This window comes from Aspergillus ruber (genome assembly GCF_000600275.1).
Source record: "Aspergillus ruber CBS 135680 unplaced genomic scaffold scaffold00008, whole genome shotgun sequence".
In the NCBI taxonomy this organism is placed as follows: Eukaryota; Fungi; Ascomycota; class Eurotiomycetes; order Eurotiales; family Aspergillaceae; genus Aspergillus; species Aspergillus ruber.
This window is the reverse complement of record NW_024467304.1, coordinates 58,214-81,037: the sequence shown is the minus strand read 5'-3', so window position 1 is coordinate 81,037 and position 22,824 is coordinate 58,214. Positions and strand designations below refer to the sequence as shown.

The 22,824-nt window shown below is 49.8% G+C and overlaps 11 protein-coding genes across 11 annotated transcripts; 6 read left to right on the top strand and 5 right to left on the bottom strand.

Annotated features, from left to right (window-relative positions):
- Positions 1-950: 950 nt before the first annotated feature.
- On the top strand, positions 951-2,066 carry EURHEDRAFT_376310 (proteasome inhibitor PI31 family protein; the record flags this gene model as incomplete). The annotated part of the gene is made up of 2 exons (XM_040778836.1): positions 951-1,137; positions 1,201-2,066. 2 exons carry the CDS (start codon positions 951-953, stop codon positions 2,064-2,066), a joined length of 1,053 nt encoding a protein of 350 aa, XP_040640050.1.
- Positions 2,067-2,622: 556 nt separating this feature from the next.
- Positions 2,623-3,917, top strand: EURHEDRAFT_453079 (serine/threonine-protein phosphatase; the record flags this gene model as incomplete). The annotated part of the gene is made up of 6 exons (XM_040784088.1): positions 2,623-2,784; positions 2,863-2,904; positions 2,981-3,086; positions 3,139-3,672; positions 3,724-3,796; positions 3,845-3,917. The coding sequence occupies 6 exons, from the start codon at positions 2,623-2,625 to the stop codon at positions 3,915-3,917; spliced, it is 990 nt and encodes a 329-aa protein (XP_040640049.1).
- A 297-nt stretch (positions 3,918-4,214) lies between these two features.
- On the bottom strand, positions 4,215-5,966 carry EURHEDRAFT_452775 (MFS transporter; the record flags this gene model as incomplete). The annotated part of the gene is made up of 5 exons (XM_040784065.1): positions 4,215-5,497; positions 5,550-5,609; positions 5,662-5,719; positions 5,781-5,801; positions 5,856-5,966. 5 exons carry the CDS (start codon positions 5,964-5,966, stop codon positions 4,215-4,217), a joined length of 1,533 nt encoding a protein of 510 aa, XP_040640048.1.
- A 532-nt stretch (positions 5,967-6,498) lies between these two features.
- Positions 6,499-8,277, bottom strand: EURHEDRAFT_376307 (putative carboxylesterase; the record flags this gene model as incomplete). The annotated part of the gene is made up of 4 exons (XM_040778835.1): positions 6,499-7,113; positions 7,169-7,706; positions 7,782-8,060; positions 8,111-8,277. 4 exons carry the CDS (start codon positions 8,275-8,277, stop codon positions 6,499-6,501), a joined length of 1,599 nt encoding a protein of 532 aa, XP_040640047.1.
- Positions 8,278-8,458: 181 nt separating this feature from the next.
- Positions 8,459-9,840, bottom strand: EURHEDRAFT_410878 (putative tetratricopeptide repeat protein 1). Its single transcript, XM_040781473.1, has 3 exons — positions 9,496-9,840; positions 8,803-9,417; positions 8,459-8,754 (listed from the first exon to the last, which is right to left on the bottom strand). Exons 1-3 carry the CDS (start codon positions 9,619-9,621, stop codon positions 8,656-8,658), a joined length of 840 nt encoding a protein of 279 aa, XP_040640046.1. The 5' UTR covers positions 9,622-9,840; the 3' UTR covers positions 8,459-8,655.
- A 57-nt stretch (positions 9,841-9,897) lies between these two features.
- Positions 9,898-11,559, top strand: EURHEDRAFT_410877 (6-phosphogluconate dehydrogenase C-terminal domain-like protein). Its single transcript, XM_040781472.1, has 3 exons — positions 9,898-10,353; positions 10,437-10,627; positions 10,693-11,559. The coding sequence occupies exons 1-3, from the start codon at positions 10,191-10,193 to the stop codon at positions 11,425-11,427; spliced, it is 1,089 nt and encodes a 362-aa protein (XP_040640045.1). The 5' UTR covers positions 9,898-10,190; the 3' UTR covers positions 11,428-11,559.
- Positions 11,560-12,392: 833 nt separating this feature from the next.
- Positions 12,393-14,555, top strand: EURHEDRAFT_452655 (putative RNA binding protein MSSP-2; the record flags this gene model as incomplete). The annotated part of the gene is made up of 6 exons (XM_040784060.1): positions 12,393-13,366; positions 13,424-13,514; positions 13,567-13,656; positions 13,719-13,813; positions 13,871-14,192; positions 14,226-14,555. The coding sequence occupies 6 exons, from the start codon at positions 12,393-12,395 to the stop codon at positions 14,553-14,555; spliced, it is 1,902 nt and encodes a 633-aa protein (XP_040640044.1).
- Positions 14,556-14,757: 202 nt separating this feature from the next.
- On the bottom strand, positions 14,758-16,212 carry EURHEDRAFT_410876 (FAD synthase). Its single transcript, XM_040781471.1, has one exon. It carries the CDS (start codon positions 15,981-15,983, stop codon positions 15,069-15,071), a length of 915 nt encoding a protein of 304 aa, XP_040640043.1. The 5' UTR covers positions 15,984-16,212; the 3' UTR covers positions 14,758-15,068.
- A 107-nt stretch (positions 16,213-16,319) lies between these two features.
- Positions 16,320-17,227, bottom strand: EURHEDRAFT_410875 (uncharacterized protein). The gene is made up of 3 exons (XM_040781470.1): positions 17,101-17,227; positions 16,998-17,041; positions 16,320-16,941 (listed from the first exon to the last, which is right to left on the bottom strand). The coding sequence occupies exons 1-3, from the start codon at positions 17,161-17,163 to the stop codon at positions 16,398-16,400; spliced, it is 651 nt and encodes a 216-aa protein (XP_040640042.1). The 5' UTR covers positions 17,164-17,227; the 3' UTR covers positions 16,320-16,397.
- A 137-nt stretch (positions 17,228-17,364) lies between these two features.
- Positions 17,365-19,998, top strand: dbp4 (RNA-dependent ATPase HCA4). Its single transcript, XM_040781469.1, has one exon. It carries the CDS (start codon positions 17,401-17,403, stop codon positions 19,813-19,815), a length of 2,415 nt encoding a protein of 804 aa, XP_040640041.1. The 5' UTR covers positions 17,365-17,400; the 3' UTR covers positions 19,816-19,998.
- Positions 19,999-20,480: 482 nt separating this feature from the next.
- EURHEDRAFT_410872 (amino acid permease) lies at positions 20,481-22,495 on the top strand. The gene is made up of 5 exons (XM_040781468.1): positions 20,481-20,903; positions 20,952-21,153; positions 21,200-21,241; positions 21,290-21,438; positions 21,487-22,495. The coding sequence occupies exons 1-5, from the start codon at positions 20,587-20,589 to the stop codon at positions 22,430-22,432; spliced, it is 1,656 nt and encodes a 551-aa protein (XP_040640040.1). The 5' UTR covers positions 20,481-20,586; the 3' UTR covers positions 22,433-22,495.
- The last annotated feature ends 329 nt before the right edge of the window (positions 22,496-22,824 follow it).

Genomic DNA, 22,824 nt, shown 5'->3' with positions numbered 1-22,824 from the left:
GCCAAACCCGCCAACTCCCATGCAATCCACTCTTGGGGTCCGAATCGACAAGAACTTTCGTCTTTCGGCATCATTAACAGGCGGCCAGTAAGTCACCCTATCCATATCTTTAGCACTGGTCTGCTCTGGGGGATAGTATTGGTTATAGTGGACTTCCATCCCGTTGAGCTTGTCTTCCAGTGTAGGCAATGCAAGAACCACTTTGCGAAACGCCGACTTCGTGACTCTCGCTGCTTGTCAATTACCTTGCCCAGATCGATAATAAATGAGCGATTTCTTGCTTCCATGTTTCTGCGGAGACGGCGCAGAACTGTATTCATGCGATCCGATACTTCTTTGGGTGTCACTTTCTTCGTGATCTTGTTCTTGAGCAAGCGAGAGCGCAAGGAGTTTTCTCATGTCTTCAACAAGAATTGTCCCTCGCAGTCTCTCTTTAAACGTTGGATTGGTCACACCGTAGGTGTTTTCATGATGGGCAAAATGGATGGCTATTGAAAGATCTGGTGGGGAAATTACGATGCACGATTTTGCCTGATAGTAGTTGTGATTCATTAAGCTACTGTGGATCTGCACAGGCAGCTAAGCTATGTAAATTGTCCAATGCCATTCTGAAGCTCTAAATATAGGGCAAATTAGGAGATATTTGACAATGTATGCGATAGGATTCGGATATATATAGGAACAGGAGACCATAGATATCATAGTAAAAGCATCGTTTACTGATTGACGAATCTTGATGGTAGTAGCGATTATGAGAAGAGTATTGGACACAGAATAGAAGGACAGACAAAGGATACCCAATTGTCCCAATGCAGAGGGTAGCACTGTTTGCACTGTTTGGCTAGTGGATCAAGCATGCTTAGGACTATCATTTGGCCGATCTCCGCTGACGTCGATACTTTGGATGCATCCTCCGCAACTTCTTCGCCATCAAACAACATCGCAGAAATATGGCAGGAAATACAGATTCGCTTAGCGCTAGCAATATTCTCGGGGTGGCGACCAGCGCGTTGCGCAGAGATGGCGGCGATCAACTGAGTCTCAAGAATCCCTATGAAGCTGTTGCTCTCGTCGGTCATGCTTGCATGATCGCCGTTGGCTTCAGGCTTGTTGGACTGGGCGAAGAGCACACTCTAGGTTTGCAACTCTAGGTTACTGGCATCTCATGTGCGCTGGCTAACTCATCTTCTCGGGTCGCAGAATCAGAAATCTCCTCGCTCCCGACAGAATGGAACAATAACGACAATTATGCCTTTCGATATGCTCATTCACAATCTTCCATGCAGTATCTACTCAAGATTAGCCGGATAGGAAATAATGCACTGGTGTATGCCTTGGCTCTAGGTGATGACCGGACCACGTCCTTTGATATCTCCGTGAAAGATCACATCTCCACGTCTTCGCTTCCGTTGGCTTCCACGGCAGATCTCACGAACGCCCTAAAAGAAGTATTCATTTCAACGTCTCGGTTAAACGATTTGATAGGATTGTTCAAAATCAATGTGGTTCAGAAACTGGCGCCCGGTTTGTACAAGGAAGGATATGAAGATACCACTCAGAGCTTGCGAGAGACACAACAGGAGAGACCTCCACAGTACGACCCATTACGGGATGATAATCAGCCCCAACCTGCACGTCCGTATCCATTTGACGACCCCCTGGCAGCGGGCCCTCGTCGACCAGCACCTGCTGGAGATTTTGCTCCCCCGGGATTCGAAGATGAGTTTGAAATCTACAGACCACCTCGCGGATGGCCCACAGGAGGCGGTGGGAACATGGGAGGATATGGGGATAGGGACTTATACCCCCCTGGACTAGGCCCGAATGATCCTTTACGAGGCGGCGTTGGCCCCGGACTCGGAGGGGGCGGGGGCGGGGGAATGCACCCGACGTTCGATGACTTGTTTGGTGGTCGTCGTCGCGATGGGGGTTACGATCCCCAGGCACCTCCGGGATCGCGATATGATCCTGTTGGACCCGGAGGACCTCCATTTGGTAGTGGACGAGGACCATTTGGACGCGGTTCGGGCGGAGGATTTGGCGGGTTTGGCGGTGACATCATTTAAGCGCGCGGCTAGCATACCTGCAGTAGCGCGGATAGCAGTACCATTGTGACAAATTGATATGGTGCTTCTACCGATACATTTAGCACTCGGTAATAATGTCCTCTCTGTAAATAAAACCCAATAAAATAATATTCTAATAAAAGGAAATGTGGCGTGTGGCTAGTGCCTCAGCCCAAATTCAGACCCAAAGAGCGGGCGGGCCAACCAGACGCGGCCAGCAGAACCTCTCACACTCCCTTCGCACACCACCACCACCACTACTTACTTCATCCCCTTATCCCAGCCCCAAGCTCATCCCATTGCTATCTCTGATATCCCCATCGATTTTATCGCATTCTCAGAGACAGGTACTTACTTTTTCTCTTTTGGACTTTGTCTTTCGGAGATCCCTCGTGGGTAAACTACCTGTAATCGCGAAAGGAAAAACAAAAACCCCCTCCCAGTTTTCCGCCCCTCCTCATTTCCTCCCTCCAGACCAAGTACTCAAGTGATCTCAAAAGAGTTGTCCACCACCGCTTTAACTTCGCCATATTCGTCAATTAATTGTGCATTCTCAATGGATACCACCATGGAAATCGATACGGCGCGGTCGCCCGAACCTCACCACCTCTCCCCGATTACCGACTCCGGGTCTATACCGACACTCGATGGCTGGATTGAAAGCTTGATGACCTGCAAACAACTCGCGGAAGAAGATGTGCGGAGGCTGTGTGACCGGGTGGGTTTTGCTGCTCTCTTCTGGAGGTTGGATATGGTCATGGGGCATCAATATTGATCGATCGGGTTCTATTTGCAGGCAAGAGAAGTATTGCAGGAAGAGTCGAACGTCCAGCCAGTGGTATGTTATTCCTGTTTCTATTATTAATTATAGCGCTGGAAGCGCCCTGGTTGAGGGTAAAACTGACACATGTCAGAAATGCCCAGTGACGGTCTGCGGTGATATACATGGTCAGTTCCATGACTTAATGGAACTGTTCCGTATTGGAGGCCCTAATCCTGACACAAACTATCTCTTTATGGGTATTTATGCATTTTTCAAGGTTTATAGGAAGGCTGATACTGACCCTGACAGGTGACTACGTTGACCGTGGTTACTACTCTGTGGAGACGGTCACTCTCCTTGTCTGTCTTAAGATCCGTTACCCCCAGCGTATCACCATTCTCCGAGGAAATCATGAATCCCGCCAGATTACACAAGTCTACGGTTTCTACGACGAGTGCCTGCGCAAATACGGCAACGCCAATGTCTGGAAATACTTCACCGACCTCTTCGATTACCTCCCCCTCACCGCTCTTATCGAGAACCAGATTTTCTGTCTTCACGGCGGTCTGAGTCCCTCGATCGACACTCTCGACAACATTCGTTCCCTCGACCGCATTCAAGAAGTCCCCCACGAGGGACCCATGTGTGACTTGCTGTGGAGTGACCCCGACGACCGGTGCGGCTGGGGCATTTCTCCCCGAGGTGCTGGATACACATTCGGGCAGGATATCTCGGAGGCATTTAATCACAACAATGGCTTGACTCTGGTTGCACGAGCACACCAGCTGGTGATGGAAGGTTATAACTGGTCGCAAGATAGAAACGTGGTCACGATTTTCTCAGGTAAGCTCGCGCCGTCGGTTAGCGGTCAGAATTCATTGCTAATCTATTTAGCTCCTAACTACTGTTACCGCTGCGGTAACCAAGCCGCAATCATGGAAATTGACGAGCATCTCAAGTATACATTGTATGTTGTCACTCACTGTCTATTGTCGATTCTTTCTAACTTGTCCAGCTTGCAATTTGACCCCAGCCCCCGTGCGGGTGAACCCATGGTTTCGCGACGCACCCCAGACTATTTCCTGTGATCCGATACACGAATTCGCTTTCTCTAGCCAGTTGAGATTCTCACCCTTCGATAGGGCTCCTGGGATCGGGAATGCATGCACGTGGCAGGTTGCCATTCTAATTGTATGTCCGTATTTGTTGATACCATTCATGAAAATAAAAGAGTCTCGCTTGCTTTCTCTTGTAATAGAATGACAACCGTTCCAATGCATTGCTCAGATGGATCAAAGTACACGACTTTTGGCATCTATTATAGGGTGGATGAATTATATACATTAGTCTAATCTATCAACACCATACCAGTCATGACACATAAGCTATGCCTGCTCCTTATCCTGCTGCTGCTCTTGTCCCTGCTCTTGTTCCTGCTCCTCACTATAAGCTTTCTTAACCCTCTTCTTCCCAATAAACCCACCCAAAAACAACAATGCCGGGATCCCAGTTACACCCATAAGAATCGACAACGCCCAAGTCATCGTCCCCCAACCAGCATCATCACGAATAAACCCCGCGAAGAAAGGCCCAATAATACTTCCCGCCGCCCACGCAGAGTTCAAAACCCCATACGCCAACGCCATTGCACCCCCTTCCCCAAAAGCATTCGGCACAGCAGCCTCCTTCTCATTCACAACACATGAAACCTCAACCATAACCGGCGGCATAAGGCACGCCACACAAAGTCCCGCCAGTGCCAACAATGCACACAACAACACCTTATCCCCAATGGCATTCTCATCGACAAACCGCATACAAACCAACACCGGCACTGACGCGAATAACGCCCCAGAGCAGAAAAACCGACTCGACCACGGCCATTTGTCAACGGCCCAGCCGACAATGGGGTCTACCGAGCAGGGTACTGAGATGGCGATGAAGATTAGGCCCTGTGCGGTTTGTTTCCAGTTGAATGTTGATTCGACGAAGAGGGGAAGCACGCTGTCGAAGGATGTTACTGTCAATGAGACCATTGTGTATGTCCAGATAGCGACCATTAGGCGTGAGGAGTTGAGGAGTATGCGCAGGCGGCCGAAGCGGCGGGTTGATGGGGTTGCTGCTGTTGTTTCTGTTGCTGCGGGCTCTGGTTCGGGGGTTGGTACGATTGGTCTGGGTGCCGTGCCGTCGTTTGGTGGTTTCTCGGATGAAGAACGCTCAAGGCCCTGGCTTTGGTCTTGGTCCTCTGATAACGCCGCTTCTTCAGTCTTGAACCAAGGAATCGCATCCTTCCTCTCAATCATGACGACCCGCGCCAGGATATCAATCCCGATCAACCCAAATGCTAACCCATACACACTGTAATAACCCCCGTTCTGATAAAGCACGCCTCCAATCAATGGGCCACACATGAGCCCCAGCGTCATCGCCATGCCTACATACCCCATTGCTCTTCCCAGGGTTTGCGAGTCCATGGTATCAGCGAGCAATGCTAGACCTGCTGTCCAGACGACTGCTGTAGAGGCACCCTGAAGGATACGCCCGGTGATCCAGAGAGCGAGATTCGTGCCTATGCAGAGCAAGGCCGTAGAGATAGCCAAGGCGACGAGGCCGAACAGCAGGGGCCATTGGCGCGATTGGATTCGGTCGGCTAGGTAGCCGGTTAATGCTGTGGTTGTTAGTATGGAGTACTAATATTTTGTTTAAGGGAAGGAACTCACGAGAAACAGCGAAGAGAGACGCTCCGTAGAGCGCGAGCAGAATTGACGTCCACTCTTGTTCTGCGGTCGTTAGCATGTATCAACAGGCCATGCACGGAGTGTAGATGCATACGTTGATCCGCATCAAGTCCAACTCTATCCTGAAGAGCTGTAGGTGCCACGGGAACGATCTATATATATCAATCAGTATTCCCATAAATATACTCCATTCTCAGTGAATAATAGACACACCATTCCGTACAAAAACATATCCTAGATTTCATTAGCACGGCTCACAGTCCAACACGGATATAGTACCCGACATACCGTAAAAACCGCAAACACGACCACAAACAGAATGTAATTTGGATGTGCTCGCCAGTGCAGCAGAGCAGGACGTTTCGTGCCCTTACCGGGGGTAAGCCATGTCGCCACCATGTTATGGCAGCTAGTATCTATGTAGGAGATATCAATTGCCAAGAATGAAATAAATAATCATGAAAATGCAAGCAAAATGCTTAAACACGACATATAAATACCAAGAATAAGCACTGGAAAGGAAGAAAAAGAAAATGTTGAAATGTACAGAACCTCGGTGTCCGCGGGTCCCGAGCCGGATTTCACGATGATGTCTTTACCCGTTTGGGGTAAGCGAAAAGACCGAAAGGAGAAGGTCGATTGAGAAATTGACGGTGTGGATTTCCGGCGAAAATCAGTGCCTTTTATATATCTCTGAACAGAGTATTGTTGAAGCGAAAGTGAGCTGACAGGCATGATCTCGGTCTCTTGTAAATTTTAATTTTATTGAGTGGTTTCCCGGGTCTCGTCCCTTACCGGTTCTGCTCACATTCTGGTATGTTTGTTGATCTGATGGATGCGTCCCCGAGATCGACGACTAGTATGCGCTATGTAGATCTGTCCCATGCAAGGCGGTCATATCATACAAGTATAGGTGTGGCTATTGCTATGACTATGATGTGAATGCTACAAAAACCCTCACCAAATCATCCAAAGACACCGCATCATACTCGAAGAGAACGGACCTGCGCTGACTCTTTTCACCGTATGGCTTTGATACCTGTCCAGCAATGCAATTGTCCGCACTGGGCCCGTACGTTCGTGCTGCGAAGCCAGTTGTCGTTTCTCCGGGTTTGATCGCGGGCCATGGAGCGATCCCGTGGCAATATTTGAATATGTCCTCTGCAAAAGCCGTCCCAACGCTCTTCTGCTCTGGTGTGAGATAGTCCCGGAAATTCTGAAATAGATATGCCACGTCCAATATGTGGGAGGCGCGGTTCTTCCATGGTCCATCCCAGGGGTTACCCTCGTTGAAGTAGTATATGTATGCAGTTTTGGGCCAGCCGCATGCTAGAGTCAGCGTGGGCGCGAAGAAGAGGAGGTCGTTGAGGTAGTTGAGGATTGCAGGGAAGGCTTCTTCGTCGGGTTGGTTGGGGGCGATGTTGTATTTGTCCAGGATTTGCTGTGCTATGGTCGGGTGAGAGGATAGGACGGTGTTAATGGCGTTGGTGAATTTGCTTGCGCAGTCTTGTTTCGTGTGGGAGACTAGGATTGCCATGATACTTGCCTGGTGTTGTTAGCAGAGGACATCTTTTCAGCGCGTGGTCAGAGGTGTAACTTACATCCATTTGCGTGTCTCCCACGAGTAGACTGTCACACCAGGTCTTGCCCCTGGGCATGTTACCCCCCTTATCACCAACATGCGCATAGGTGACACCAGAAGGCACAATATCACTGTCTAACGCAGGTACAAACCGAACAGATGGAGGAAGCTTGTTAATCAAGTCCTGGCCGGGTGTCTCCAGCAGAACACGGATTCTTTCTTCTGGTGTTACATTCGCCAATCCCAGCGCCGTTATTGCCTGATAGTAGTTCTCCTCGTGCACGTTATACGGCAAAGCCGGGAGAAGGAAGAAACTCCCGCTCATGACGATTGCGCGCTTGAAGAGTGGTTTCTCGGAGTGGAGGTGGTAGGTTACAGATGCTGCACCTGCGCTCTCGCCTGATACAGTCACATTGTCTGGATCACCTCCGAAATCTTGGATGTGCTTCTGCACCCATTCTAGTGCGACTCTCTGGTCCCGAAGACCATTGTTAGCATTATATCCAGCTTTGCGGAGTTCATCTGAAGTCAAGAACCCGAAAGCGCCTAGTCGATAGCTTCAGAAGTCAGCAACTATGTCCAGGTCAAAAAAAAAAAAAAAAAAAAAAAAAAAAAAAAAAAAAGAGTTTTACTTGATCGAAACAGCAACTACAGGCAACTTCTTCTCCACGGATAATCGGGCAAACTGCCCATAATCGAACTGAGGCCACGAATTGGCACCAAGCATAAACCCTCCACCGTGGATAAAGACGAAGACTGGAAGTTTCGAAGACGCAGTGGTACCAGCAGGAACGGTGACGTTCAGGTTTAAGCAGTCCACGTCTGATTGCTGGAGGTCCTTTTTGGGAAGGGTGTGCTGAATAGCGTTCAGTTCTAAATCACAGCCGAATAGAGGGGAGACGGCAGTTGGTCTGTCAGGTTCATGTCAGTGATATTTAGCAATAGGATAGGTTAGACGAACCCGTCTCTGGCTGCATCGAGTACATCACCCTCGCGGCTCTCAACAAGTTCCGCGTCCGCGAGTCTATTCTTTAGACTCGCGTATTTAATTCCAAGGTATTGTGTAGCACCATCGGCATCTTTGCCCCGGATCTCTCCTAGTGAGGTCGTTTTGAGAGTTGCAGCCATACTGGTACCTGTGGAGTGAGAATGAAGGTGGGAGGTTATATACAAGGGAGAAGGAACAATTGCATAGTCTCCATTGGGTATTTAACCGTTAATAGGAGTCGTGGTTATGGGAGGGGGGTTTCCGATATGCCCCACTGTGGGGTATTGATGTATGGAGGATCATGGGTAAGAGGTACGTATAGTGTCTGTAAATCAATTTGTATTTACGGAATCCTCGAAATATATTGTTGATTATCTTGAATACTGAAAGCTCAGTCCTTAATGGATTTACACGCGGGAGAAAGATTGATATGCAGTCAAGGTAGCATTAATCGTGTTGTGTAGACCCGTTCGCTATTATGCACACAAATCTAAATGCAGAATATGATCAATATGCTATCACTGGAAATTCATGCTGTAACCACCTGTCTTGGGATCTTGAACAAAGTTGAAGTTGTCCGTAGACAGCCCAAACGGTTTGAGAATACCATTTCCCAACTGCAGAGTCAGTTACTAAATCAAGAATAGACGAATCGCATGACTTACATCCTTCAGTTTGCCCATCATTTCCGACGTCTCCTTCTCCCGCGCCTGGTTTATCCTCGCAGGAAGTTCCTGAAGAGCCTTTTGGGCAACCCGTCTGTCATCCGGTGGCAAATTATCCATGGAAACAAGTGTTTTGTAGTCCTCTTCTGCTCCTTGAAGATTTGCCCAGCCGCCTTGTTGGGACCGTGCTTTAGCCCGTCGCGTGAGGGCTTTGGCTCGTATCCGTTCAATATTGCGCTTCTGTTCATCAATATTTCGCAGTCGTTCTAGTTCCTCTTTTTCTGCCGCTTCGTCATCTCCGGATATCTCAACCACGGCGTCTTCATGGGGCTCGGCCGTTTCCTTCGATTTATCAGTATCCTGCTGTGCGGAGGGAGAAATCACCCGATCCAAACAAGCAAGACATGCTGTTGCAGAATCGACAGCCGCCTTCCAGTCCTCCAATTTCAGATAGCATGCGCTGATATTACTCCGGAGAACCGCGACATCGTAATCGAGGTAGTTCGGACACGAGGCGAGAGCACGGTCGTAAGAGGATATCGCTTGGTCGTAGCATGCAGACGTAAACAGTTTATTTGCTTCCGATTTAATTGTCTGAGATACTTTTAGGAGACGCTATAGTGAAGACTTGTGTGTCAGCATTCCGCATACTGCATGGATGAGGGTAGGACGAGTGAGGGGCTTGCAGCTCACGGCTTCTTCTTCAGCGGGGAACCGGGCATCGTGAAAGACATCCTCTGCTTCGCTATCAGTATCAGCTGAAGACTGCTGGTTCGTATCCCTCTTTGGGATGTCTGACGTAGCACTGGTGTCCGTCATTTTGCGCAGTGAGATTTGTCTGCTTGGAGGGGAGCTACAAGATCGTCTGGCGGCGGTCGGCGTCGGAGGCACTGGACCGCCGATTATTGGCCAACGAACAATGATGCGCAAGTTTTCTGGGTATTACTAGGGGAGAGGAGTTGGACCAGTAAATATTTGAGAGACAGTACTGCGTAGACTGCTCCGTACAGATTGCGTTGTAAAGAGTGGTATTTTCACACTGGACTCTTTTATCCCGTTATAATGCCTTGGTGCCTTGATGCCTTTATTCCTGAAGCTTGATCTCCAGGGACCACACGTGACCGTTCCGCTATCCGCTTTCCCCGCACTGCGGAGAAGCTGCTAACCGATCTGGTCAGGTGATGCAAAGTAGTCTGCAGCGCTTCCTTCACTAGACGCACATTCGGGCTGGCCTCGGATAACTGCGGTTGCCAGGAGTCCCCGCGGGAGGCTCAGACGATCGTGGTGTGGCCGGTATATATACTCTTTCGCTGCTGATTCTCTGTCTCCTGGTCTCCACTCATACTTTCTTCCCTACATTTTCGAACGGACGTCGCTAGGTTGTCACAATGAGTCTTTCCTCTGGGTTATCTCTTCCGTTACGACGGTTACACGCTTCTAAATCGCTGTCTTCAGTTCTTCACACGCAGTCGCCAGTCTCGCTTTCGAGAGATTTTTCGACGTCCCTGAAACGAGATGCTAGCTGGGGGTTTATTGGGTTAGGGCAGATGGGTGCGTTCCATGTTTTCAGTCATACGCGGGGAATTGGCCCCCATATCTGCTACTATTTGTCAGAATCTAACGTCATCCCTCAGGATACTGCATGGCCAAGAACCTGCGGGCCAAGATTCCTGCAACAGATACGCTGGTTATCCGTGATGTGAACGAGGACGCTATGAAGAGATTCATGGAGGAAGCACGCGAGACTGCGAATAGTGCCGGTGCTGCGGAAGACACTTACAAGGTTGAAATTGCAGGGTGTGCAAGAGAAGTGGCCGAGAAGTCGGTAAGTGGGCTCAATCCGCGACTGGACAACTCGTTGAGAGGTTCTAACCTGTACTCTACGGACAGACGGTGACCATTAGCAGCCTTCCGGAACCGCAGCACGTTAAGAACGTATTCCACTCCATTTTGAAACCTGGCGATCTTCCAGCCCTCGAGAAAGAACGATTGTTCATCGACACATCCACGATTGATCCGGTTTCAACCAAAGAAGTTGCCAATGCAGTTCACACAGTGCGCGCAGGACGCTTCGTCGATGCACCCATGTCCGGAGGAGTGGTAGGGGCTCGTGCTGGTACGCTGTCTTTCATGTTCGGCGCATGCTCAACAAATGCAGAGCTCGTAGAGCAGGTACAATCGGTCTTGTTGTTGATGGGAAAGAAAGCCTGGCACCTCGGTGGACCAGGAGCTGGTGTTTCAGGGAAACTCGCCAACAATTACATTTTAGGAATAAATAATATCGCTGCCGCAGAGGCCATGAATCTGGGAGTTCGTTGGGGTCTCGATCCGAAGACACTTGCGGATATGATCAACTCCTCTACAGGCCGTTGCTGGCCAACGGAAGTAAACAACCCTGTTCCCGGTGTTGTCGAGACTGCTGCAGCATCGCGAGGATACGAAGGTGGTTTCGGGGTCAGCTTGATGCACAAGGACCTGCGTTTAGCGCTCACTGCTGCAAAGGAGTCTGGTACTCCGCTCGTTCTGGGTGACGAGGCCCAGAGAGTATACAATGATGTCGAAGAAGCACACCGAGGGAAGGATTTCTCAGTTGTATACAAGTGGCTGCAGGAAAAATCCCAATAGTATAAGTTACGAACTACGAATATTTTCATTATCTAACTAGTATGGTCGAGTCACTTTTCTGTGTATAGTACTTCGGGATAGTAAATAGTGAATAATGAACAATGGATAGCGACATCTTCCACGTTCGCGAAGATCTGATCCTATATCAGTTAACTACAATTGACTGAAGCAATAAAGTGAATTGGCGATATCCATTGTATTGTTTACTGATGGTCGTGTTTTGCGTTTGTTTGAGTCCGACCCTCGCACCTTCCCAAACAAGCGACTGCCTATTTCTCAACCACCGAAGAGCCTCTCTCCTTCCTAACTTGGACAGGAGGCTCCTGCCTTCTGGCCATTGTGCCTTCCGTATTCGAGCCTCTAAAAACCCTCTTCCCTCCGTCTTCCCTCCATCCTCTTCTTCTTCTCTTTCTTTCTCTCCTCAACCTCTTCCCATCGTATCCCTTCTACCATTCGTCTTCTTTTCCCTATCTATCATCTCCATTGATGCCAGAGCTGCATTTGCTGCTCATTCTGTCTCTTTTAAACTTCTTCGAGGCCATATTGTCTATTCTCACAATCGAGCTCTTGCTCTCGTTCTTTTTCCAAATCCTTGTCCTCCTGTCTGGAGGTTCGACTGCCTGGATCCAAGGCACCACGCTTTTGTTGGCTATCTCCCTCTGGTACTTCTCTCGACAATAAGTAAGTTAATGACCTCGTCCCTCTGAGTCTACCTGGCTATCCTGTCTCTGGCTTGATGTTGACGGATCAAGATAGTCGTTCTCCGTGCTCGTTAGAGTCTGCTATTCCATCCGGTCTTATCGTGGTACGTCTCGTTTGCCTCTACATCCTCTCTACTTTGTCTTTACAATCCTATCTCGTTTCTTTCTTCTGGGTCCTTTGGCAGACCACACATATCAATTGGCACTTCCTTCTTCGAGTACATGGCTAACTATTATGAAGATCCTCTATTTAGGACTGCAACCATGCAACTCCCGACTCAGCAGCAGAATGCCTCTACTGACTCCGTCCGGGCTTCCAATGGCCAACCTGGACAGTTCTCGAATGAGAATCACGCTCCGTACGCTGCGGGTTACCAGCAGATTCCACCTGTCAACAACCGTGATGCCAGCGGACAGACCCTCCCACAACTCTTCGCTGGTCTCGGCCTCCAGAACCAGCGTCCGGGTGCCAAGTTTGGTCCCATGAAAGGCAACCTTCCTTTGCCAGTGGCTCCTTTTGATCTCTCTGGACCTCGTACGCTGTACAATGGTCAATTTGTTTATCTTCCCAACGGGGCTCTTGCCAATGGAACCTTGTTCAATGGCATGCCTCAAGTTCCTTCTTTTGCTCCTACTCTTCCTGGGCACGAACAGCTGGGCCAATTCCCATATTTGTCCACTGGAATGTACCCAAATGTTAACCCTGGCTGCTCCATCGTCCCGGGCGCTATGCCGGGGTACCCTCTCCCGTATTTGGTGAACGGCGAGGTCCAGGACCAGACGAGCCAAAAGAAGAACTCCTGGGGTTCTAGCGAGGAAAGCAAGGCATCTGCTCCAGCATCCTCTGATGCCCAGCCGGAGTACTACGCCAATTCCACTGTTCCCAGTGTGGAAGGTTCCAATATCCCGAACTATCCATACAGCATCCCTCAACAGTTGGGTCAAGCTTGTCTGCCGTTACAGATGATGAAGACTCCAACCGGTTATGCCTTACAGGATCTCGAGGCGTTGACGCAACAGGAGCCATCGATCCCACGGGCCGTTCCTGCCATGTGGACCAATCCTTCGGAGATGACCCTGGCTAAATGCCTGGAAAATCGTGAGGGCATCACGAACGTCTATATCCGTGGTTTCCTTCCCGAGACCACGGATGAGATGCTGCACGATTACGCATCTCGTTTCGGAAAGATTGACCGCTGCAAAGCAATAGTGGACTTGGATTCTGGTCTCTGCAAAGGGTATGTATACACCTTCTCCGTTCTTTGCTCTGGTCGATGCTGATCCCAAGTCTGCAGGTTCGGCTTCGTCCAGTACTTCAATTTCGAATCTTGCGAGAACTGCATTCGAGGCTTTTTCTACCTCGGATACCAAGCTAGCTTCGCTCAGGTGAGGTTACACAATGACTCATTCTCCGATAGACTACTAACGTGGTGCAAAGAAATCCCGTAATTCACGGCTCAAAGATCTCGAAGACAGAATGTCAACCAACATCTATTGCACCAACCTTCCGATTGACTGGACTGAAGCGGTAAACAAACCAAAATTCCATCGATCATTATTTATGTGCTAACTTGGGAATGTCTCTTGGAGGACCTTCGCATTCATTTCGAACCATACCGCGTCGTTTCTGAAAAGATCAGCCGTGACGAGAAAACCGGAGTGAGCAAGGAAGTCGGTTTTGCACGGTAGGCACCATCGACCTGGTTATCCAAAGCATGCCCAATAAGCTAACGCCATCCTAGCTTCGAAACGCGAGATATTGCAGAGAAAGTCTTGGGCGAGTTCCATAACGTGGTTGCAGAAGATGGTGTGAAGCTGCTCCTTCGCTTCGCAGACACGAAGGCCCAGAAGATGTTGAAACATCAGAGCAACGAGCGTCGTGCCTATCGTGCTGGAGAGTATAGTTACTCGGTCGAGGTGGTTCAGGGTTCCACCCCGTCACCTTCGTTGCATCGTCTCCGGCAGACCGCATCTCATATCAGCCCTAACTCCCAGCTGAGTTATGCATCGCCACTCGGAGTAGGTTCCACTTGGACTCCCGCAACGTCAATTTCCCCGTCGTACGTATACAGAAATATCTGACATCTGGGTCTTAAGTGTACTGATAAGAGAAGCAGCTGCGCTCTGGTGAAAAACCCCGCAAGCGGCACACGGTTCAATCCTCGGTCGGCACGCAACAGTCCTAATGCCCTCGAGGATACTCCGGTTTACCGTGGACGGCTGACTTCTGTGAACCGCAACGGATTAACCGACATTTCCACTGGCTCTGGTAAGACCATCCTTCCGAGTACTCCATGTTCCCAATCGAAGCCGCAGTCCAAGTCCGAATCCTGCAGTCCTCAAAAGCAGCACACTAGGTCTGGGTCTACGTCGCCGTCCTCTTCCCGTGAGGAAGTTATTGTGTGTTCGCCCCGTTCGCTTGTTTGAAACGACTTTTCTATGCCAATATACTTTCCCGTCAGCATGACGTATTTATAAGCAAGCCGCTCTCCCCGTTGTGCATCAGTTCGTTCCGGTACAGGGAAAGATGCCGCTTTTTTACTCGATTTATGATAACTGCTGTATTACAGTCATATATTTTTGAGCGTTACATTTGCCTTTTGTTTCTTGTGAGCCGATTTCTTCTTTGTTTTCGAATTTGATTTCCTGTTTCCATTGTTTTTGTTTGACGTTAATCACCATTGTTATCCACTAATAGATACTGTCGGAGAAGACATTGAAGGAGCTATCTTGTTCTTTATCTGTCTATTGATGTATGTCTTTCCTGTTTGTACCCCAGAAGAAATGCAATTAGTCAACATGGTATGCTTCTTACTTCATCCGATATAAGACGAATCACCCAGCGGTGACGCCCACAACTAGATACACCAATTCCATTGCAGGTACTCAGTAACGATCTAGCATACAGCCTTATCCAGCTCGCTACGGTGCCTTCAGGATTCAATTGCGGCCCAACCGTTCCTCCAAGTCCTCTGTTAATTCGTAGGCAGGTCGGAAGCGTGTATCCCCTTCCTCCGAGCCGTCGACACGCAATATAGGATTGGGGTAGGTGTCTGTGGTGCCACCGAGACTGGTGTAGCCTTGATCGTAGAGAGAACAGTACTCGAAACCGAGATGACGGATAAACGACCAGATCTCAGCATAGTGCCAATCGATAACAGGATGAATACGGACGAAGTCGGGCCATCCCCTATCCGTACGATCGAAATGGGTCAACTTGGCGCCATGAGGGTCCGTACGACGAGTCCCAACAAAAATCGCCTTCACAGCCGGATTCAACGCCAAATAATCCTCAAAACTCGACCTCAGCGTTGTCCGCGGCGGATCCGTCGTATACTTGATAATTGAAAGATAATACTCCCTCGCCGAAGACTTTACAAACTCCTCCACATCCGGGAACGGGTCCGGCGGTAGTGCATAGATAGCGGGGATCGAGACAAGCCCACCCTCCTCGGGAGGCGGATGGGGATGCAGACTTGCGAGAAAGAGAACAAGGAGCACGAGACAGTCTTTCCCGCCATTGTATGAGAGGGAGAGTTGCGCAAGGGGATACTGGGAGAGGGCTGTTGCGAAGACGTCGAGGGAGGTGCGGGTTTGGCGCTGGACGGCAGCAAGGAGAGAGTCTGGGGGATGGGATTCGGAGAGGAAGAGGTGGATGCGGGTGTGAAGGGATGCGATTACGGTGGAGAGGGGCGGTAGCGTTTGCTGTGGTGGTTCTGGTATCGAGTTCTCTGATTGTGAGTGTGGTTGCGGTTGTGGTTGAGGCGGTTGATTCAGAGGTGCGGTGCCATTGGAATTGGGGAACGTTATGCTGTCGCTGCTGCTGTCTGGACTGGTGTTGGTGATCGTTGTCATTCTGTTTCTTTTGGGGATCCGGATCGAATTAGTGTCCGGTTGTATCTGGTCTTTTCTTTGCTCGGAGGTTAGGTTAGGGGCGGTGATGAAATGTGTCAATGGAGGCGGAGGACAGCATGAATTCTATAGCAGCAACATGAGGAGTGAGTCAAGCAGAATAAACAGATATAAGAGTCCCAAGACAACGACAGATAAGGGAGAATCGCAGCGAACGCAGGATGACAGGTTTCTTTGCGAGAGAATCTTCTGGGCGCCGAAGCCGCCGTTAGCCCCGCATCCGTGAAATCAGCGCCGCGGCCGATTACTCTTTAGGGTATTCTACGAGATATGAACATGTGGCTTGTGGTTAACGATTCTCATATAAAAAACATTCTAACGCCGAGTCGCTACTAAGAATATAAAGAATACAGTCGATTATCCCAGAACTTTCATCTTTTTCTTCTTCTTTTTGCCCTCTCCGTCCTCACCACTCTTCTTCCGCCCCTTTTGCCAATCTCGCCAAGTCGATATTCGCTCTTCCCGCGTATCTTCCCAAGCCTTATCTGAGTCGCGTTTCCGTTTCCGCTCCTCAATCTCCTCATCTTCCTTGCGCCGCTCCCGTCCTTCTTCCTGCAACTTCGCCTTGGCCTGTCGCCGGCGTCGCGCTTCTTCCTCCAATAGCACGTGTACCGTCTTCTGTCGCCATTCCTTTTTGAATTCTTCGGTCTTTAACTCCGGAGAGTCGAGAGTATACTTGTGCTCGCGGATAAGGAGCCGTCGCGCATCAGCGATACACTCGTCTAGGTACGTGCGTGATTTCTCTTCTAACAACGCGGTTTGCGCTTTCTTTAGACGATCGAAGGCATCCGGGGCGGCAGAGTTCTTGGTCTTATCTGGGTGAATGAGGAGGGACTTCTTGCGGTATTGGATTTTGATGTCGGATTCGGTGACTCCGGGTTGGAGGTCTAGGACGGAGTATCTGTTCAGGTCAAACTTGTCAGTAGTGAACTAGATAAACGTAGGCGTAGCACTCACGCGTCTAGTTGGAATGCCTTGCGAATGCGATCAATCTCTGCGTCCTGTAGTCATGTCAGTCCCTGTTCCTGGCGGGATATCACCACGGTCTATTGGTGCATACCTTGGTAAAGTCGGACGCTTCCTTCTCCAGCGCATCCAATGCATCTTGCTCCTCATCTGGCATATTGTCAATGGCTCTCTGAGACGTAGAACTCCAATTCAGACCACACGAGACGTTGGAGTCTGTTGCGTCGGCAGAGGAAAGCGCAGATAAGCGCCGAAGCGCGCCAATCTTATCGGGGGCTGAGTCAGCAGGTGGGCGGTCGAAAAAATTGCTTCACCGCCCGCCGATGGAATTATTCACTTTATCTTACCTTTCTCCAAAGCAGAGGATACCAAAAGGGCAAGGAAGAGTATCATCATGGCTCCTGGAAAACTCAGGAAACCGCAGCAAAAAGACAAGACGCTGAAGCGCAAGCGCGGACAGGAAGAATTGTCGTCGCTTGTCTCACGGGTCGAACAACTCGACATCAAGGAATCGTTCAAGACTTTCTCCGATCTCCCTCTCTCTGAACCTACGGCCTCCGGATTGACTGCATCGCATTACAAGACGCTTACTGATATCCAATCTCGTGCGATCACCCATGCGCTCAAAGGTCGGGATATTTTGGGTGCCGCGAAAACCGGTAGCGGCAAGACCCTTGCTTTCCTCATCCCTGTTCTGGAGAACCTCTATCGCAAGAAGTGGACGGATTACGATGGATTGGGCGCCTTGATTCTGTCGCCGACTCGCGAACTGGCGATTCAGATTTTCGAGGTGCTTCGCAAAGTCGGGCGGTTCCATGCGTTTTCGGCGGGGTTGGTTATTGGAGGGAAGAGTTTGCGGGAGGAACAGGAGCGGTTAGGAAGGATGAATATTCTCGTTTGCACGCCGGGTCGAATGTTGCAGCATTTGGATCAGACGGCGCTATTTGATACTTTCAACTTGCAGATGCTTGTGATGGATGAGGCAGATCGTATCCTGGATATGGGTTTCCAGCACACGGTGGATGCGATCATCGAGCATATCCCCAAGGAGCGACAGACTATGCTTTTCAGTGCAACGCAGACAAGAAAGGTTTCGGATCTGGCTCGTTTGAGTCTCCAGGAACCGGAATATGTGGCTGTCCATGAGGCGGCCTCCTCCGCGACGCCGTCGACACTTCAGCAGCACTATGTCGTTACACCTCTTCCGCAGAAGCTGGACATTCTGTGGAGTTTTATCCGAAGTAATCTCAAAACGAAGACGATTGTGTTTATGTCGGCAGGGAAGCAGGTGCGGTATGTCTATGAGGCTTTCCGGCATCTTCAGCCTGGTGTTCCGTTGATGCATCTTCATGGTCGACAAAAGCAGGGAGGACGGCTGGATATCATGACCAAGTTTGCGCAAGCGCAGGAGGCTGTTTTGTTTGCTACGGATATTGCGGCACGTGGGTTGGATTTCCCAGCTGTGGACTGGGTCATCCAGTTGGATTGTCCGGAAGATTCTGATACGTATATCCACCGTGTTGGACGAACAGCACGGTACGAACGTGATGGTCGCGCCGTTATTTTCCTGGAGCCCAGTGAGGAAGCAGGCATGTTGAAGCGACTCGAGCAGAAGAAGGTCAAGGTGGAGCGGATTAACGTCAAAGCCAACAAACAACAGAGCATCAAGGATCAACTACAGAACATGTGCTTCAAGGATCCAGAATTGAAATACCTGGGACAAAAGGCGTTCATTGCTTACGTGAAGTCGATCCACCTACAGAAAGACAAGGAAGTGTTCAAGCTAAAGGAGCTTTCGCTGGATGAATTTGCGGGCAGTATGGGTCTACCTGGAGCACCGCGTATCAAGTTCATCAAGGGAGACGACACCAAGGACCGCAAGAACGCCCCACGAGGCCTCAATAATCTGTCTAGCGACGAAAGCTCCGAAGACGAAAGCGGAGAGAAGAAGCAGAAGAAGAAGGACGAACAGCAGGTTCGCACCAAGTATGATCGGATGTTCGAGCGTCGCAACCAGGATGTTCTGGCGGGTCACTACTCGAGGCTCATCAACGACGACGGCACAGCTGTTGGTGAGAAGTCCGCTACCGCTGACGCCGACGAAGATGACGATTTCCTGTCCGTCAAGCGCCGCTTTGAAGCCGGCGACAAGGATCTGGATGTTGGTTCCGACGATGAGGGAGGAGAAGGCAAGGACGTCAAGGTGGTCAACGTCGACGGCCGCGAAGACAACCCCCTCGTCATCGACTCGAAACGCCGCGAAAAACTCCTCCAATCCAAGAAGAAACTCCTCAAATTCAAAGGCAAGGGCACGAAACTCATCTACGACGACGAAGGCAACGCACACGAACTCTACGAAATGGAAGACGAGAAGGACTTCCAGGCCCGCGGCGCCGCTAAGGATCAAATGGCCAAGTTCCTTGCCGAAGAGGCAGAGCGCACGCAACAGGCAGATATCCAGGACAAGGCACTGGCGAAGCAGAAGAAGCGCGAGAAGAAAGAGAAGCGCAAGGCTCGCGAGCGCGAGCTCGAGGCGGAGGAAATGGGCGTCGAGACTGGTGGGGAACTGCCCTTCGTCGGACCCATGGAGGACCTCGGTGGCTACAGCGACGACGACAGATATCAAGATGCGGAGGACGAAAAGGAGAAGCGTCCAAGCAAGAAGCGTGTGCAATTTGCCGAATCCGAGAGCGAAGAGGAGGAAGAGCCTCGGCCCAAGAAGAGCAAAAAATCCGACAAGAAGGTGGAGCCAGAAAAGGTCCAGACACTGGAGGATTTGGAAGCGCTTGCCAGTGGATTGCTTGGGTGATTTGTGGTATATATTGTGCGTTTTATGGTTGGTTTCTTCGTATACTTTGTTCATGTCGATATCGATGTCGATGTCGAATGTTTTCTATCTGTTCGAGCGAAAAAGGATATCTCAGCATTGGTTGTTCCATAGCATTGTACATAGATAAAATAATTCGTTTACAACTTTCCATATGCCATCTGGAATTCCAAGTTCAATTCTCAAACCAATGGCAACCAGCACCCGGTTTACTGTGTATGCACCATAGAATCCAAATGAGGAAGGTGGACCTGGACCTGATCGGGAACGAGATCAGACTAGACCGCATTCTTCCCCGATTGGCCAGGTCTTTTGGACCCTTAACCGGCGATAGAAGGATCTGGTATAGCCCGAAGGATCGGAGTATATGCTGAGTGATCTATATACTGAGGCAAAGCTGTACCTGCATATTTCAATGCCGTTGTTGTGAACCGTGGTACTGGCAGATATCCTACTCGTAGCCCTACTTCAACTCTTCAACTTACAATCAGGGTTGCCAGCTACTGTTAATAGCTGATCATAATGTATTCAGTCGGAACTGTCCGTTCTCAAGATTAGACTACCAGTCACATGCTCTCCTTCCCGAAGACGGGATTTCCTCATCTCCACCGGATCTGACACCATCGCTGTCAACCACACAATCCTTCATCATTATCGCGCATATCTAAAAATCATCAACTGACATAATTACCATGATTTTCAGGGCCTGCATGCGATTCATTGACACCCCATCACCTCCAATCACCAGGCAAAATGACGGTCCGCGACGTCGAAAAGCAGCACCCACAGACATCGGAAATTTCCCCGGATCCCCACAACCCCAGCAATCATGTCAACGCGGATAAACTGGCCCGCAATTTGTCGGCCCGCCAGGTTCAAATGATTGCTATCGGAGGGACCATTGGAACTGGTTTATTTCTCGGAACGGGCAAGGCATTGGCAACCGGTGGGCCGGCGTCGATGCTCATTGCATACGCTATATGCGGGGGGATTGTCTTTGTGACGATGCTGTGTCTAGGTGAGATGGCGGCTTTTGTTCCGGTTGCGGGGTCTTTTTGTACTTTTGCGGGGTGAGCTGCCTATGCCAGCATCTGGGGGAGGTTGGCTAACTATGCTAGGCGGTTCGTTGATGATGCACTTGGGTTTGCGTTGACGTGGAACTACTGGTTCAATGATGCCGTATCCACGGCGTCGGATGTTATCGCGCTGCAGCTGTTGCTTGAATTCTGGACAGAGAATTTTCCGGGCTGGGCGATTAGCTTGATATTCCTCGTGGTTGTGATTGCGTTGAATGTCTTGTCCGTCAAGGTTTATGGAGAGGTAAGACCATTCCTCTGGGTCAAGAGAACAGAACTAACTGTAACAGGTCGAGTATTGGCTCAGTTTGCTCAAGGTCGTGACTATTGTGGTATGTTCACCATCTTTGAACGATGGAAGACGATTCTAACCCCGAAAGATCTTTATCATCATTGGAATTGTTGTCAATTGTGGTGGAAATACGGATCACAAGTACATCGGAGACAAATTCTTCTACACTGGCGATGCTCCGTTCGTCGGTGGAATTGGTGGCTTTGCATCGGTCTTTGTCACGGCCTCGTTTGCCTAGTAAGTCATTTCATTCGAGAACTTAGGTCGATTGACTGACACTCTCAGCGGCGGCACCGAATCCATCGCAGTCACAGCCGGAGAGACAAAAGACCCCTCCAAGAACCTCCCCCAAGTCGTCCGCAATGTCTTCTGGCGGATCATCCTCTTCTACATCGTTTCCATCATCATTATCGCCCTAAACGTCCCCTACACCTACCCGGGTCTCTCCGACGGCAAAACCGCCACAAGCCCCTTCACAATCGTCTTCACACAAGTCGGCTCCGCGGTCGCAGGAAGCTTCATTAACGCCGTATTGATGACCAGTGCCATCTCAGCAGCCAACCACGCACTCTTCGCTGGCTCCCGCCTCCTCTACTCACTGGCGGTCGACGGCTACGCCCCGAGTTTCTTCGGCCACCTCAACCGCTTCCAAATCCCCTGGGTAGCCGTGCTCTCAACATCCCTAATCAGCGGCCTCTGCTTCGGAGCAAGCTACATCGGCGCGGGACAACTCTGGTCCTGGCTGCAGGATATCGTCGGCGTCTCGAACCAACTCTCCTGGGCCTGCATCTGTATATCCTCGCTACGTTTCCGTTCCGCCATTAAACACCAGAACCTCGAGCACCTCTTGCCCTTCAAGAACTGGACATATCCGTACGGCCCTATTGTCGCGGCAGGGTTGAATATCGTGCTTATATTGGTGCAGGGGTGGAGTTGTTTTAGTCCCAGCTTCAAGGTCGTTGATTTTGTGTCATTTTATATCGAGATTCCGATTATGCTTGGGATGTTTTTGGCTTGGAAGGTGTTTAAGAGGACGAGGTTTGTGAGGAGAGGGGTTATGGATTTGGTTACAGATCGGTATGATTTGGGTCGGGAGGGTGTGAATGGGGTTGAGGAAGGTCAGGATGTGCAGCAGGGTTATAGAGGCTTGTGGAGGCGCTTTGGTGGAGGGGAGAGAGGAGGTAAAATAGCAAGGGGGATGAAGAGAGTAGGGATGTGGCTATTCTTTTGATACCCGTCTACAATATTTCGAGTCAAAAATATAACATCTAAAATCACTGATATTAAACATACGGCAAGTCTAACCTATATCCCAACATGTATACCATATACACATATCTTTACAAAAAAGATTTTCAAACGTAAATGCAAGACAAGAGCAAGCAGATGCATCAACCAAAAAAGAAAGAAAAAAAAAAAAAAAAAAAAAAAAAAAAATTGCAAAAAACAACATATTCCTCACCAACACTAATGTGTCCATCGCATCCCCACTCAACTCCTTATAACTATCCACGAGATAGTTAACGCTCTGGGCTCATGCAGTAGTTAATCTGAGCCGCTAACACGCGAATAACAATAGAATAATCAACGTGTGCGCTATCGTTTGGACCAAACTAAGAAAAG